Source organism: Acytostelium subglobosum, assembly GCF_000787575.1.
Source record: "Acytostelium subglobosum LB1 DNA, scaffold: scaffold1, whole genome shotgun sequence".
Lineage (NCBI taxonomy): Eukaryota > Evosea > Eumycetozoa > Acytosteliales > Acytosteliaceae > Acytostelium > Acytostelium subglobosum.
Window position 1 is genome coordinate 892,636 of NW_012236531.1, and position 16,371 is coordinate 909,006.

General features: G+C 43.4%; 8 protein-coding genes across 8 annotated transcripts; 6 read left to right on the top strand and 2 right to left on the bottom strand.

Moving 5' to 3' along the window:
- Positions 1–41: 41 nt before the first annotated feature.
- SAMD00019534_003730 (hypothetical protein) lies at positions 42–1,424 on the bottom strand (the record flags this gene model as incomplete). The annotated part of the gene is made up of 2 exons (XM_012903806.1): positions 42–156; positions 241–1,424. 2 exons carry the CDS (start codon positions 1,422–1,424, stop codon positions 42–44), a joined length of 1,299 nt encoding a protein of 432 aa, XP_012759260.1.
- Positions 1,425–1,767: 343 nt separating this feature from the next.
- On the top strand, positions 1,768–2,367 carry SAMD00019534_003740 (hypothetical protein; the record flags this gene model as incomplete). Its single annotated transcript, XM_012903807.1, has 1 exon — positions 1,768–2,367. A coding segment is annotated over one exon (600 nt), but the record flags the coding sequence as incomplete, so codon positions are not given.
- A 243-nt stretch (positions 2,368–2,610) lies between these two features.
- SAMD00019534_003750 (hypothetical protein) lies at positions 2,611–4,400 on the top strand (the record flags this gene model as incomplete). The annotated part of the gene is made up of 3 exons (XM_012903808.1): positions 2,611–2,882; positions 2,959–3,643; positions 3,708–4,400. The coding sequence occupies 3 exons, from the start codon at positions 2,611–2,613 to the stop codon at positions 4,398–4,400; spliced, it is 1,650 nt and encodes a 549-aa protein (XP_012759262.1).
- Positions 4,401–6,762: 2,362 nt separating this feature from the next.
- On the top strand, positions 6,763–8,223 carry SAMD00019534_003760 (hypothetical protein; the record flags this gene model as incomplete). Its single annotated transcript, XM_012903809.1, has 1 exon — positions 6,763–8,223. A coding segment is annotated over one exon (1,461 nt), but the record flags the coding sequence as incomplete, so codon positions are not given.
- A 273-nt stretch (positions 8,224–8,496) lies between these two features.
- On the top strand, positions 8,497–9,471 carry SAMD00019534_003770 (hypothetical protein; the record flags this gene model as incomplete). Its single annotated transcript, XM_012903810.1, has 3 exons — positions 8,497–8,628; positions 8,727–8,813; positions 9,016–9,471. The coding sequence occupies 3 exons, from the start codon at positions 8,497–8,499 to the stop codon at positions 9,469–9,471; spliced, it is 675 nt and encodes a 224-aa protein (XP_012759264.1).
- Positions 9,472–10,178: 707 nt separating this feature from the next.
- Positions 10,179–11,074, top strand: SAMD00019534_003780 (hypothetical protein; the record flags this gene model as incomplete). The annotated part of the gene is made up of 2 exons (XM_012903811.1): positions 10,179–10,869; positions 10,926–11,074. The coding sequence occupies 2 exons, from the start codon at positions 10,179–10,181 to the stop codon at positions 11,072–11,074; spliced, it is 840 nt and encodes a 279-aa protein (XP_012759265.1).
- A 951-nt stretch (positions 11,075–12,025) lies between these two features.
- On the bottom strand, positions 12,026–14,302 carry SAMD00019534_003790 (hypothetical protein; the record flags this gene model as incomplete). The annotated part of the gene is made up of 2 exons (XM_012903812.1): positions 12,026–13,864; positions 13,949–14,302. The coding sequence occupies 2 exons, from the start codon at positions 14,300–14,302 to the stop codon at positions 12,026–12,028; spliced, it is 2,193 nt and encodes a 730-aa protein (XP_012759266.1).
- A 489-nt stretch (positions 14,303–14,791) lies between these two features.
- Positions 14,792–16,255, top strand: SAMD00019534_003800 (hypothetical protein; the record flags this gene model as incomplete). The annotated part of the gene is made up of 4 exons (XM_012903813.1): positions 14,792–15,430; positions 15,516–15,593; positions 15,683–15,780; positions 15,853–16,255. 4 exons carry the CDS (start codon positions 14,792–14,794, stop codon positions 16,253–16,255), a joined length of 1,218 nt encoding a protein of 405 aa, XP_012759267.1.
- Positions 16,256–16,371: the final 116 nt, after the last annotated feature.

Consider the following 16,371-nt stretch of genomic DNA (forward strand, 5'->3'; position numbering starts at 1 on the left):
ACATATGTTTGGACTGGTCTACTTGCTTACTTTATGATCATTTAGTCTACGAATACTGTTGTGTTCTTAACAATCCTGCCTTCAAAGTTGTCAGACAATATTAATGAGTAGTCGTCATCCATGACTCGCAGGTACATAATATGATCTTCGAGCCAACTACAAAGGAAGGCATAGTGTTGGACTTGTGGATGTCTACCAACATGCTCTTTGATGGTTGCCGATGTGGCCCTTGTTAAATACATTACTATATGGATGTTGACATTACTAAAGTCCAACAGATCATGACAGTATGGAGCGTCGCTCTGGGACTTGATGTTCTTTCTAGAGTTCACGAATTTAAACTTCAATGTCTGTAGACTGGCTGGGAACATATTTCTTGCCAATGGCTGTACATAATTGCAGGACAATGTCAAGCAAGTGAGTGATGGTAATAGATTGGCCAAAGACAAGGGTTGGTTGAATTGGCCAGTGAAGATGAGGTCGCTTAGGGAGGGTAGCAAGCCTGGGTTGAATGTAGATATGAATTGATTGCCAAATGATAGTTTCGTAAGAGACCTTGGCAGTATGCCTGGCTCCACAGGATGATTGAAATCTGATCCAAAGGTCAGTCTTTGGAGCGAAGATGGCAGTGTATCAATTGTCAATGGCCTGGCGAAACCTCCAAAGGACAATCTGGTGATGCTGGATGGGAGTGGCACCTCGATGTCACATTTGAAATCACGTCCAAGTATTAAATGATCAAGTGTACTTGGTAGTATACGAGATGCGAATGGATGATTGTAGGATGAACCAGATAAGTTGAGTTTTCTGAGTGCTGGAGGCAGTGGATGATCAAACTTCTTTGAATAGACGCGTCCAAATTTGAGCTCCAACAGACCAAGTGGCAGAGATTGTTTGTACAAAGAGGTGTTGAACATCTCACCAAACCTCAACCTTATAAGTGAGGCAGGAAGAGCACCTGGATCGATGGGTTGATTAAAGTCTTCGCCCACATCCAGCTCAATAAGTGTCTCTGGAAGTGATCCAACAAGAAAGGCTCTGTTGAACATACGGCTTAGCCTTAAACTGGTCAATGACGCAGGGAGGGAACCGACTGGAATCTCCTGATTGAAGAGTCTGTCAAATGTGATCGTAATGATTGAATTCGGAAGACCTCCAGGCAACAACTGTTGGTCAAAGGTATGTCCAAAATGTAGCTTTCTTAGTGCCGGTGGCAAAGTGTTTGGTTGGATGGGACGGTCGAATGAGTCCCCAACAGTCAGACTGGTCACATTGTCTGGTAGTGAACCAGATATTAATAGTTGATTGAAATAGTATCCAAACACTACATTACTGTGATTGAGCAACCTCTTTCTCAAGAGGTCTGGTGGCGCATTGAAGTGAGTGTCAAAGCGGAATGTATCCGGATCGTCATGTTTATCCATTATATGTTTCTTGAACCATGGTAGTATTCTTGAACCATCACTCTTTGTCAATGACATTGACGATCTTGTATTATCGTGAACATAGTAATCAAGTGCACACTTCTTCAATCTTTTACATGTAAGTGATAAACAAACAACATCAATAGGTTCCCCATATCCAAGATATTGTACTATTCTCTGTATTATTATATTTGGTATACTATCCATACTTTATCTTTATCTTTATCTGTCTTCTTCCAACAATGTGATTGATTGAATAAATGAAAATATCTCGACTTTATTTCAACTTCATTCAATCTTACCTTTGCAATATATAATCAATCAAGATAATAGAGATAGATAGATTAGGATGATAAAGATTGGATTGACAGGAGGTATTGCATCTGGAAAGTCTACAGTACTAAAGTACTTGACAGAGTTGGGAGTTAGATGTATTGATGCAGACAAGTTAGGTCATGCAGTCTATCGAAAGGGAGAACCAGCATACTTGCGCATCATTGATACGTTTGGCAAAGATATAGTGGCCGATGATGGAGAGATTGATCGACGCAAGGTTGGCTCCATAGTCTTTGGCGATGCACAACAAATGAACAAGTTATGCTCGATTGTGTGGCCCGCGATGCAAGTTCTGATCGAGCAGGAGTTCACCGAGTCGCTCAATCGCAAGGAGAAGGTCGTTGTGCTGGAGGCTGCCGTACTGATCGAGGCTGGCTTTGTAGATATAGTCGATCAGGTCTGGGTGACACGTATCGACAAGTCTGTGGCAGTGGAGCGACTAAAGACGAGAAACAACCTCAGCGAGGAGGATGCATTGAAGCGCATCAATTCACAACTTAGCAACGAGGAGCGAGAGAAGCATGCCGACGTTATCTTTGACACCACTGGCGACTATGAAGTAACCAAGAGGCGTGTCATTGAGGAGTACAACAAGCTGACAGCTCAATCATAGCCGTTCGCGAACTTCAAAGTGCACCACACGAAGTTCGATTTGCAAAATAGATTGTTCGAGGAAACAGGTGTTTCCAGGAGACCTGCCTCACTAGTCCGCCAACTTGTATTATTTACTAAAGTCATAATTATAACCTTCATACATGATACCTTTGCTAATATAACTAATAATAATAATATCTCTACTTTAATATATATACACATGTTAACTATAATAATGGATCAAAATATGGACTCAATGAGTGATGATGAGAGTATGACATTGTCTGAGGATATCAGTTTGTCAGAGTCTCTCCATCAACAACAATGTAATGTGATTGCTCGCTTGGTTACTTTGAATCCATCTTGCCAACATATACCACATATGATTGAGATGAAGGATGGTGTACAATACATTGTTGGAAGACGTCCACAATCAGACATTGTTCTCCAAGACAAACGTATCAGTTCCCTTCATTGCAAGTTGAGCCAAAACATCTTGGACTCAAAGTTCTACATAGATGACTATAGGTAAGTAATGTTTGAACTAATGATCACTTCATCATCACATACTAACTGATAACTCAATCAATATTATATTATACAGCAAGAATGGTATATTTGTAAATGGAAAGCGTGTTGGCAAAGGAACAACTGTTCAATTGGAACATGGATGCATTGTTGGATTCATTCCTCAAGGTGCCATGGACTTTATCTTCCAAGACTTGTCCATCAATTCAAGCATCATTCAATCATCTCCACAACCTGCTGTCACTATCGATGATGTTTTTCAATCGTCGTCGTCATCATCTGCAATTGATTCAAGTTTTGTTGTCATTGACAGTGTATTTGCTAATGTCTCCTCTTCTCCATCAATCGTATTGCCATCTCTCCAAGAGCTATTCCCATACCCATCTATATCAACTACATCAACATCAAGTACTACCAACAACAACTCTGGTGCCGACACCTCCTCTGACTCAATAGTCGCTCAATCATTGAATGAACTTGGTGCACTTGAGGAGAACCTCATGTGTGGCATCTGTCAGGACATCCTTCACAAGTGCATCACTCTTGTACCATGCATGCACAACTTTTGTGTATCTTGCTATGGAGACTGGAATGAGAAGTCTGACGTATGTCCACAATGTCGCTGTGATGTCCAGATGGCCCAGAAGAACCATGCCATCAACAACGTAGTAGAGTCCTATCTGAGCATGTATCCAGAGAAGAAGAGGGACCCAGAAGAGCTGGCCAACATGGATGCCAAGTGCAAGATCACTGAGGATATGGTATGTTCACATCACTCAATCATTCATCACGCTCGTTCACAATCACTAACAATGACTCCCACAGTTAAAGAATGGACAACTTGTAAAGAAGAAGGCAAAGCATTATCATCACTCAATATTCAATGTTCAACCAATGATCGTTCAATGTCAGAACTGCACGACACCAATGCCAGATGGATTCACTTGCCCTGAAGGAAGCAGACACCACGTCTGTGGCAGTTGCCACCAACTCTTCCCCTTCAGAGTGCCCTCGCCCGTCAAGGACAAGTGTGACCTGTGTGCCAGACCATTCTGTGGCAACTACCGCAACTGCTCGGCCAACGTGATGATCAAGGTCGACCTGCTCAAGAATCAAACCTTGGTCAACATCCCACACAATGCATTCTCTGGCAATCAGTTTGAGGTCAAGGTGATGAACGACTATGTCGTCAAGAGTCAGAAGAATGTCAATCAGATCTATCACGAGGTGCTGGCCGACATTGAGTCTGGCAAGATACCCAAGGAGTCGATCGTCACGACCACTGGCGCAACAGTCTCATCCGATTCCTGGGCATGCTATCATTGCACCAGCTCTGTGTTTGGCCAAGCACTGTTCACCTTCCGCAAGAACCTTGCCAAGGATCAACTTCCAGACTATGCACAGACACGTGAAGACTGCTACTATGGCAAGAACTGCAGGACTCAGTTCAACAAGTTTGATCATGCCAAGCGTCTGAACCATGTTTGTGAGCAAAGCAAATTCTCAGCAGACAACTAGTTAACCATGTAGTTGTTTAGTTCGTTCGACAACAATGTACATCACGGTTGGATCGTCATAGTCATTGATTAATTTGATTGAACAATGTAATAAACTTGTTTATAATAATAAGATTATATATCTTTGTATGATTGAACATCTTTGTAAGATTATCTGTAAGTTTTTTTTGGCGGGTCTTATTAGTTTGGCTGAACGAGAACCATAAACAAAATATGACTCGTCTTAAATGATATGCTCATCAGACAACATTAGTAAAAATTACAGTTGAACCGGCTCTTTACCACAAATCCAATATCGTTTATCGAGGATTTGATCATTAAGAGCGAGGGAGAGAATGATCTTTGGGCAATGAAGAATAATCACCAACTATTACTTCTAAATCAAGGAACGCACATCTCGATTATTACTTTCCAAAACATAAAGACAAACAAATCTACAAACATAATATCAATTCCATTATTACTTTATCTTTGATCACTTTAAAAATCTATTTATTATTTTTCAAAGTGGTCTCCCCTTTGTTTTGGATTCCTTTGGACATGTGCCCGCCCGACACTTTCCTTGGCCACTCTTTGGAGTCTGATAATGCCTTGTACAACGATGACAACATCTTCTTTTCAAACTCAATCAATTATGTGCACATCAAAGGGTATCCGAATGATTCCCTCTCTCAGAGACGAACAAACAAACTAACTGATCAACAACATCATCAACGACAACAAACATGCACATGTTTAAAATTCCTAAATGAGGAACGTTCCAAATCAAATACATACAAACAAACATTGGCACCATCACCAGTCGATGGCAATTGCGATGTTGTACATAGTAAGTTGGTTGAGTGATGGGCTCGTATTGGCGAAGTGTTGTGCAGTAACACCTGGATAGTTGTGTATGTGTATGTGTGTGGTTGATGGGTTGGCTGGATATGTGTTTCCTTTGAATTGAAATCGATGGATGCGATCCACACCATCAATAGTAAAGAATGAGTGTGCATGGGAGCACTCCTTTGCTGGTAGGGAGCGAAACACATTGTCGGAGGCATTCATGCGACGAATGTTAAAACATCGTCATGTGCTAGGGGTTGAACAGGGTGTTTTTTGCGCCGCTGTATCAGGCAAAGTACCTGATACACCCACCATTGATCAATGACAGATGGGGTCGTTGTTGGGGGGTCCAGCGGGATCTTAACAGGTTGTACAGCCTGGGGGGGCACATCCCAAAGTGTGGGGGAGGGATAGGTCCTGTGACCCTTCCATCATGCTCTCCACCTCGCCAAAACTTAATCCCTGTCACTCCCATGTGGCCTTGTATCATTCAATTCATTCATTCTTTCAAAATAATAAGTTAAACACACACTGTATTGTACTCTCTATCATCTCCAATCACCATTAAATCATTCACAACAAACAAACAATCAATATTCATCCAACACATACATAAACACACTTTAGTTACAATCAATAATAAGAAGTATTATTATTACACATTTAGGGTAGGTCATCATCTTCATCTCCATAAAAACCAAGTACTCTAGCATATTCAACCGATGTACATGCTCATGGGACCTGATGGGGGGACACACAGACCCATCTTAAGGTTCACACATCATCACATCATCACCCTATCTTGTTATTTATATCAATTAGGCTTATCCCACACACATACACATCCAATTAAATTCAATCCATCATCCATCCATACATCCATACATCCATCCAACCTACCTGCCCTGCCTGCCTGACTATATGTTCATTGGATCTACTCCATGCGCATCAGTCACCTTGCTCACAATGGCGGTACGACCTATACAAATTCGTCAACAACCAAACACATGGCAGCTCATGATTTCACCACCAACTTGCTTGGATGGATGTGCTTCTTCCTCAATCAACTGTCGCTCACACACCACCACCACCACCTACTGCGCAGTGTACCCTTTCACTCATCAGCCATGTACACACACTACACACACACAGCAGTCCAGTCACTCCACTCCAGGTCAAGGTCTCCACCTTGTGTTTTGTTTGTTCTCTCTCTTTCTCTCCCTCTCTATTTCATTTCATCTTCATTCAAATACACAACTTATCTGTCTATATCAATCTGATCAATTACAACATCTACAACATCTACAACATTATATATATATATATAATCAATCACTAACTCTCAAACTCATTCAATCACTCATTCAATCAATCAATCAATCAATCAAAAGACAAGAAGCACTCTCAATCAATACAAAGATAGAAGAAGGCTTTAGTTTGTCTTAATATTTTGTTTGTTGTTTTAATTTTATATATGTTCAAATACATATACAAGTAATAATAATATCATACTGCCAGTAAACGGTCATCTCAGTATGATTGCTCTTATGGATCCACCAAAATTGACCGCCACAGGGAAGACTCCCATGCCCAGGACCATCCTGGACGACTTCCTTCCCGATTCATCCTGGCGAAAAGACGGCCCGCCCAGCAACATCATCCCCATCATAGGCGGCGCACCTCCCGGCAGCAGCAGCCCAACCCACTCTGATGGCGGCAGTGGTGGCAGCGGTGCCTTTGTCTATCGCAGGTCAAACAGCGGCTCATCAACATCATCTTCCTCCTCCTCATCCATACCATCTTCAACATCTACCTCATCAAAGAATCAGATATATCATCGACAGCAGACACCATTACAGCAACAAGCACAGCTTCAGCAACAACTTCAACAACAGATGCATCAACAACAAATACAGCAGCAACAGTTCATCATCCAGCAGCAACAGAGGAAGCAGCCACTCCTCATTGAGATGGACGAAATCGACGACGCCGACTCCATCTCGGGCGGCACAATGTCCTCGATCAATCTACGTCTGCAAGAACTGACGGCTAGGACCACCATCCTGCAGTCTCGCTTGGACCTCGTCGAGCACGAGAATGGCATGCTGCGCACCAACGTCAAGGAGCTCAAGCAGGAGAACCACAAGCTCCATCGACGAATCTCAGAGCTCACCGCAACCTTTGTGTTGCGCAACAATGAGTACCCAGAGCTGGACGACCGCGACGACTCCCCCATCTCGCTCCAGTCGTCGTCCTCCTCCAAGTCCAAGGGCACGCCATCGTTTGGCAACCCGTCCTCCAACCTCATGCTACTGCCCCAGCCAACATCGACGGCAGCGGGTGGCAGCATCGCCCTGGCTCATCCAGTCTCAGCGCCGGCCATCTGGCCACTGTTGGACTCGATCAGTGACTATCCCGAGAAGTTCACTCGCAAGCGCTACCCGTGCGAGTACTCCTACTGCTATCGTGACGACAAGAGAACGACCACAGTCTGTCACTGTTGCATGATCATCCTACATCATGACTGCAATATACTCTACCACAACCAACAACACTTTAGTGGTCAGCCCAACATTGTCAATCCAGTCAAGACTGCCAAGTTGTTGGGCGGAGGTGGAAGCTCAGCCTCCAATCCAAAGAGTCCAAACAACAACGTGAACAACAACGTTAATAACAACAACAACAACATGAGCATTAACAACATGACCAACAACAATAACCAACTGCCACAGCAACAACAGCAACAACAACAACATGCTAGAGAACAATCCCAACAACCACAACTGCAACAACAACAACAGCAACAACAGCAACTGCAGCAGCAACAACAACTGCAGCAGCAGCAGCAACAGCAGCAACAACAGCAACAGCAACAACATGCTAGAGAACAACATATTAGAGATTTGACCCTCCCACCTCCAAGACTCTCTCCATCGCCACCTCCATCAACACAATTGCCACCTCCACCACCACCAACAACATCGTCCGTTTCCAATTAGTTACAATCTAGACGCACTTGAGATGTCTGATTTCTGATTTAACCGACGACCAATCCATCCAACGAGGTGTTGCCATCCCCATTCCATTTCATTCCAGTTCAGTCAGCCAGCGACTATCGTCTTCTCTGTTCACACTTGACAATAAACTCTATCATCGCCTCATACATCTGTCTCACTCGTCTTGTCTTCGTCTTCGTACTCCAATCACATTAACATCAAAGTTGAGTGTAACGAGACCTTTACAAGTTTGAATTTTTTTGATTTTTTAAAATGTTTCTAGGGTGTGAGGTTGTTGCTCCACTTGTCTGGCGAGTCGTGCATCCTCGTGAGAGGAGCACTATCAAGCGCACATTGTCATCTCCAGAACGTCAATCTCTCTATTGGGAACATTATATAGAAATGGTATGAGTGTCAATGAATCAATCTATCGATCAATCATATCCCCTATCTATCTAACACACCAGATCAATCAATCATCGCTCAATGAATGATACTTATAGGCAGTTGATAGATCAAACAGATTCGCCCGCAAGACCGGCAGAAAGCACCTCGTCAGCAAGAACCCATACCTCTCGCTCTTGGTCAAGGTAAGACTTAATAGGATCAGCAACTCACATCATCGATCAATCGAAACAGACACACAGGGTAGCGATTAGACAGCATCGCGAAACACAGGTGTTGGATATTGGATACTCGTGCGATGTCTTGGACTATGTGATACACATACATAATACAACAACAAGATACAGATGATTAACATTGGACTATATCACATACACGATAATACAGTTGTACACTTTCCTTGCCCGCAGAACTGGCTCCAAGTTCAACAAGATCGTCTTGAAGCGCCTGGTTCAGACCAGAACCAACAAGGTCGCTGTTTCGATCTCTAGAATCGCCAACGCCATGAAGGACAGAAAGGCTGGCAAGATCGCCGTCATTGTTGGACCAGTCGTCAACGACGAGAGACTGTTGGACGTTCCAAACATGACCATTGTCGCCCTCAAATTCTCAGAGTCTGTTCGTGCCCGCATCGTCAAGGCTGGCGGCAGAGCTCTCACTTTCGATCAGTTCGCCCTCATTCGCCCAAGAGGCAACAACACCTTCCTCCTCAAGGGTGTCACCAAGGCCAGAACCGTCTACAAGCACTTCGGTCGTGCTCCAGGTCTCCCAGGCAGCACTGCTCGCCCATACGTTCGCTCTGCAGGCAACAAGTTCGAGAGAGCCCGCACCTTCTCCAACTAAGATGTTTGAGCTGCTGTTCAATAATAAAGCCATTTCTCCACAAATCCTCCTCTCAGTTCCATTCATTCAAACAATCAACATCCATTCATTCCAAGAGGTGGATACAAACTCAACAAGTTGTGGCGGACATTGTTCCAATATCTCGGGTTGGCGAGTCCACGACCCAATGACTTGTGTTGGGGTGAATGGGGTAACATTGGATGGTCAAAGGTCAAGGTTCCGGAACACACACTGATGGTGCGTGTTTGTGATCTTCGACGAGGCAAAGGTAGTCTCACCCCCAGCACGCTGCGAAATATTTGATGGAATACACCGGAAGCTTTGGGAAACAATCTCTTTGCCCTGATGACACCCCACCAGACAGTTGCCTTAAGCCAGTAAATAACCTTGTTTATAAATAGGTTGTTTATCATGTAGACTGATTATCATCATCACCATCACAGTTCGATCAATCAGTTCGATCAATCAATCAATCATCAGAATACTACATTACCCTACCCTCAAACAAATAATAATATTCAATTCAAACTTATAAATATATATTAAAATGATCGAGACAAACAATAATATTTCAATCCAAACTAATACGTAAGTACAACTATCAATGATGTTTCATCCATCATCCATCCATTCATCAATCAACATGATCCTAACTTCCACCACAAAGATTGGAGATCGAAGTAGGCTCAACAAGTTATAAACACTCCATGGTCTACTACCAATGGCAGAGCAAATCATTGGATGCTAGTAAGCCATCCAAGTTTGTTTATTGCTATCATGGTCTTGTTGGCAATGCCCGCGAGTATGATACTTTGGCCCAGGATCTTATTCTTGCCGATCCACAACGTGTTGTGATCTGTCCTGATGTACCAGGCAGAGGTGCCTCAGCACCACTACTCAACTCTGATGATTATGACCTCCCTGTCTACGCCCAAGATGCTCTTAAATTGATTGCTGCCACCGCCACACCAGGAGCAAAGGTGGACTTCCTCGGAACATCGATGGGTGCACTGATTGGCATGACGATTGCAATGATTGCCAAGGGTGACTCACCCATCCAGAGGTTTGTTTTCAACGACACTGGTCCCTACATCCCATTTGAGAGCATCACAATGATTGGTCGCTATCTTGGACATGAGGTCAGGTTCAACTCCTTTGAAGAGGGTCTTCAAATGTTGAAGCAGGTGCATGCTGGCTTTGGAAATTTGTCTGAGGCTCAATGGAACACATTTGCATCCCATGCACTCTTGGCCTTCAACGACGAGATTGGCAAACAACTCTACAAGTTCCACTATGACACCAAGGTTGCACTCAACTTTGCCAAGATGACTGGACCTTATGACCTTTGGGAGCACTGGCCTTTGATTGCCTCATCAGCCAAGTTCCTAGTGATTAGAGGTATGTGTTACTTGGCTCTACTTTAATCAATCATCAAGCTAACATTAATATTATAGGAGAGAAATCCCCATCATTCACTACTGATGTCTACGAGAGAATGATACAGCATGAGAACGGCAAGGGTGTTATTATCAGCGGTGTTGGACATGCTCCACCTTTGCTCAGCGAGGACCAAACAGGTATTGTAAGCCAGTTCTTCAATTAATTCATTGAACGAATGAGTGTGAAGTATGATAAAGGCGGAAATAAAGTGAACATGGTTTATTAATCTATTTGGGAATGAATGATTGAATAGTTAGTACTTAATGGTCCCAGTTGGGACGGATGCCCAGTCCATTCTACAATATGAGTACCTGCCCTCGGTAGGGGATATATAACTTGGTACACATTAAAATAGGATTGTGGAATGGGCTGGGCATCCGGGGAAGCCTATAATGTTTATGATTGTAAAAGGATAATTAATAGTATTTGTTTAAATTAATTATGACAACGTTGCTGACATCTTTCAATAAATACCACAAACTAGATGGCGAGTGTTGGTGGAATGATTCCAAAATCCAATCCAAAATTCCATTACACCGGTAAATTCCAAAGAGCATAGACTATAAATGTAGGTAGTGTTGAATATATAAATAAATAAATAAATAAATATAATAAGTATATCAATAATAATATGTAGCCATTCAATTATTTATTTAAATAATTATACCTTTACAGATGTGATCATTCTTCATTCCTTTTTTGCAAACTCGTGTAAGCCAAAAATGATCGTACACTTTCGACCGAATGACATGTGAACAGGACTAAAGGACAAAGTTGCAAGTTGCTAAACAGGTAAGTAAGTGTTGCAAGTACTACCCATTACTACCCTGCCCGCTAACCAACCCCCCTGAACAGGGGAGCAATGGTGTATAGTCGTTGGGATATTTATGGCTCCCCCATCATACCTATCAGTTCCCTTTCTTTATTGTTGACTTGAATGATTGTGATTGAATCATGTGACCCCATCCATCCAACCATCCATCTATCCGTTGTAAGCCTTAGCTTGACCTGACATAACAGATCCTTTTGAATCAATCACCCATTACAATACAATGAAGGAAGGAAGGAAGGAAGGAAGGAAGGAGGGTTGGGTTGGTGTACGAGTTACTTTACTTCACTTTCTGCCTGAATTGGAATATCGCAATGCCTTGCTAACAGTGTCTTTGGTCTTTGGTGGCACATCACCAACTGTCAATGATTGAATGTAGTGTGGCGCCAGTTCATTGAGCCAATCAAACTTGACGTCGATAACGGTTCGGATGTAGTTTGTGCTGGTGAGCACCAGCTCATTGTACAGCACCCAGTCTGGACGGCGTTCCAGACCGCACGATGGATGCAACAGCACCTTTTGCTCGTCGCCCAGCGTGAAGTACTCGTTCTTCTTCTCCAGACGGCCTATTTGCATGAAGAAACCAGACACGATGCACTTGCGAATGTTGATGTAGTAGTCTCTGGCGTTGACGTCACCGCTCACCAGAGGCAGGTTGAATCGCGTCATGATCCTGGCGAGCTGGTCGCGAACCTTGCTGGCCTGCTTGATCGCGCGGTGGTTCAGGTAGTTGTTGTAGCAAAATGTGGCGTCCTCGTGCTCCTGCTTGAATGTGTGGTAGACGTTGAGCAGTGTGAGGTGGTCGCCGTCGATGTGTTCAAACTTCTTCTTGCATTGATCTGCCTCGCGTCTGTTGTCCTTTGGTCGATGGAATACGTTGGGCACAGAGAGCATGGCGGCGATCGTGAGGATCTCGTTGGAACACTTGTGTCGCGGGCTCGTCACTAGGATCTTGGAAAGTTGTGGGTCCAGCGGGAACTCAGCCATCTTGCTGCCATCCTCTGTCAGCTCGCCCTCATCATTGAGCGCGCCAAGATAGTGAAGGACTTCGAGCGCACGCATCAGGGTTTCGGGTGCGGGTGGGTCCATAAAGTCAAAGTGAACAAGGTCCTCCACGCCCAGCTTCCTGAGCTGCAGGATGACGCTGGACAGGTTGGAACGCAGGATCTCTGGTGGTGTCTGGTTGGGCAGGTCCTTGGTGAAGGCCTGCTCAGTGTACAAACGGAAGCACTTTCCGGGGCGCGTACGACCGGCACGACCAGCGCGCTGCTTGGCGCTCGCCTTGGAGATGGGCGACACGAGCAGTGACTCGATTCGCGAGCGAGGGTTGTATGTCTTTTGCTTGGAGAAGCCAGGGTCCACCACGTAGACGATACCGTCGATTGTCAGCGAAGTCTCGGCAATGTTGGTCGAGAAGATGCACTTGCGGTGTGGTGACAGGTCAAAGATCTTGGACTGCTGCTGCATTGGCAACGACGAGTAGAGAGGCAGACAGGTGATCGGCTTCATCTGCTGTTGTCTGGCTTCGCGCTGCACTCGATTGCATGTCTCTTCAATCTCGTCCTCTCCCGTGAGGAAGACGAGGATGTCGCCCGGACCCTCGTCCTGGTGGATGGACAGCACGGTCCTGACGGCCGCGTCCAGGTAGTCGCTCTCTGGTTCCTGTGTGTAGTAAATCTCGACGGGGTGCAGACGGCCCGGCACCTTCATCAATGGCGCGTCCAGGAAGTAGCCCTGGAACTTCTTGGCATCGAGCGTGGCAGACATGACCACGAGCTTGAGGTCTGGACGTCTCTTGATGATGTCCTTGATCAGACCAAACAGGATATCGGTGGACAGTGTCCTCTCATGCGCCTCATCCAGAATGATCACACTGTATCTCTTGAGCATTGGGTCGTTCATCGATTCTCTCAGCAGCATACCATCGGTCAAATACTTCATGAATGTCTTTGGCGAGGAGAGTTCCTCGAAACGGATCGAATAACCGACCTCCTGTCCGAGTTCAACATCCATCTCCTCAGCCACACGCTTGGCGACTGAAAGTGCGGCCACCCTACGAGGTTGAGTGACAGCCACCATTGTTCCAGGCTTGACCAAGCCTGCATCATTTACGAATTGTGGGATCTAAAGTTGCCAAGTTTGAGTTCGAGAGTCAGCACGTGATTCAGTTGAATGAGTCGAATGAATGAATGAGTTGAATGTACATACCTGTGTAGTCTTTCCTGAACCAGTCTCACCGACCAAGATGAGCACTTGAGACTCTCTGAGCTTGGTGCAGAACTCCTCCTTTTGTTCCCAGACGGGTAGCTTCTTTCTAACCTCCAATATATCATAGTATCTCTTTGAATATGGCTTGCCAGTTAAAGGATTGATCGATGGGTTCTCAATATTATTATTATTATTAGTTGATGATGTTGATGTTGTTGATGATGTTGAGGTATTATTGTCGTTGTTATTGTTGTTATTATCCTCAACTGTATTATTAATATTTGTTTCTCTCATCTTCTTATTTGATTGCTGTTTCTGATCAGCTGAATCCTCTGAATGTCTCTTCTTGCTCATGATATAGTTGTTGGTTGTTTTATAGTCGTGAGGTAGGATATCCTATGTTCTACTCAACGCTAGAGAGAGAGCGTGTTGTTGTTATTGTTGTTGAATGTATTACAAAGAGATTGAATGAATGCATTGACACAACTCGTTCAACTATTCAAGAAAACGAATCAAACGAAGAAACTTTTGAAAACACGACAAATTAATTTTAATTTGATAAGTTGCATTGTTTGAACATAGATAATATAACAATTGGATGTTGTATCTATTGAATAGAGTATAAGACATCCATCTCAATCCATCAATCACACCTTAGTTATTTAATTAATATAATTAAACTATTAAAAATTAATTAGTTAATTTGGTGTCCGTTGAAGTGAAGTTATAAAGTGAAGTAGTTCTGGACAAACCATGTCATTGTTGAATGTTCACTCTTTGTTCGATTGAAATAAATACAAACAACAACAACCACAACAACATATTATTATTATCTTTATAAATATGTCCAATATAGTTGAGATCACTAATACTGAACAACAACAACAAGATAATAATAATGATAATATAACATCACCTAATAATAGTAATAAACAAAAGAAGGTGTTCACTCCTAATGTAGTCAAGCATAAGTTTAAGAATGATTCAATCTTATCACCTACTGCATCATCAATCAAGTCACAACAACATCAACAACAACGAAAGAGACAACACAATGATGACAATGACAATGATGATGAATTGGATCAAGATGACATTGATCAATTGGACCAACAGATACATCAACACATTGCCAATAACACTGTAAAGACTACACCAGATACACGCAACAACAATGGCAAGGCAACAGAGGCATTTGGTAACAACAAGAAGATCTTTCTAAAGATCAAGAGAAAGATTGATGAAGAACCTGTTGCAGAAATCATCATTGAGAGACCAAAGAAGAGGGCATTCCTCGATTCATTCAAGGAGTTCTCTTTGAACTGCAGCGCACCACCAACAACACTCGATGCCAATGGCAACATTAAGTTTGAGAAGGAGAAGGAGAAACCAGTGGTCGTCGAGAAGAATCTATTCACATTGTTCTCATCAGTTGATGAGGCTACTCTTTCAAAAGATGACACTCGCAAGACAAAGATAGAGGTAAGAATAGTTGTGGTCATAGTTGTGGTCAATGTCAATGTCAATGCCATTCATGTTCTGACACGACTCCCTCTCAATGTAACAGCAACGCTTTGAAGACTTTAGGGAGAAGGGCAAAATATCATCACCAAAGATACTAAAGGCAAAGCAAGAGAATACTATTGTATGTTATTGCCATTATTCATTCATTCATTGTTGGTACCCTTTGGCAACTACTGACATCCATTCATCATTGGCGACACGTCATAACAGAAAAAGAGGAATGAAACAAGATACAAACAGATCAAGTCCAATAGAGAGTTGTTAGGAAAGGAGGACGCGAATGTCATTGAGCTGGAAAGGACAGATGAGTAAGCATTGTCTGGAAAGGGACTGGATTGTCGTCCAATCAATCATACTCACATTCATTCAATCATTGTTAGATCATCAATATCAGTGGACATGTTCTCTGGATTGACAGCAGAGGAAGAGAAGCTGATATGTAACTTCAGACCAATGCTCAAGGAACATCTGAACACTGTTGAGAAACAACCGAAATATGTCTATGACTACTATTATCTCAACACTGAACAGCATGCGGATGACATGGACACATCGGCTATTGAGACAGTACAACTCCCAGCGGACGACGAGGAGTATGGATTCGACGACGTGTCTGACAAGGACGAGAGTGTAGACTCGGAGAACTGGTACACAGACTATCCAGAGGACGAGGAGGAAGAGGCCTCGGACAGCAGCGATAGAGACGAAGACAATGACGACTACGACAACCAGGAATACTACTACGATGAAGAGGATGACTATGAGTATTATGATGATGACTAAAGTTAACTTCTTCTATTAGACTACAGCTCCTCCTCCACCTCGTTCATTATTATACAACCCAACATGATTCATTGATTGATTGATTGCAGTAAGCTTACACGCCATCCATCATAAGA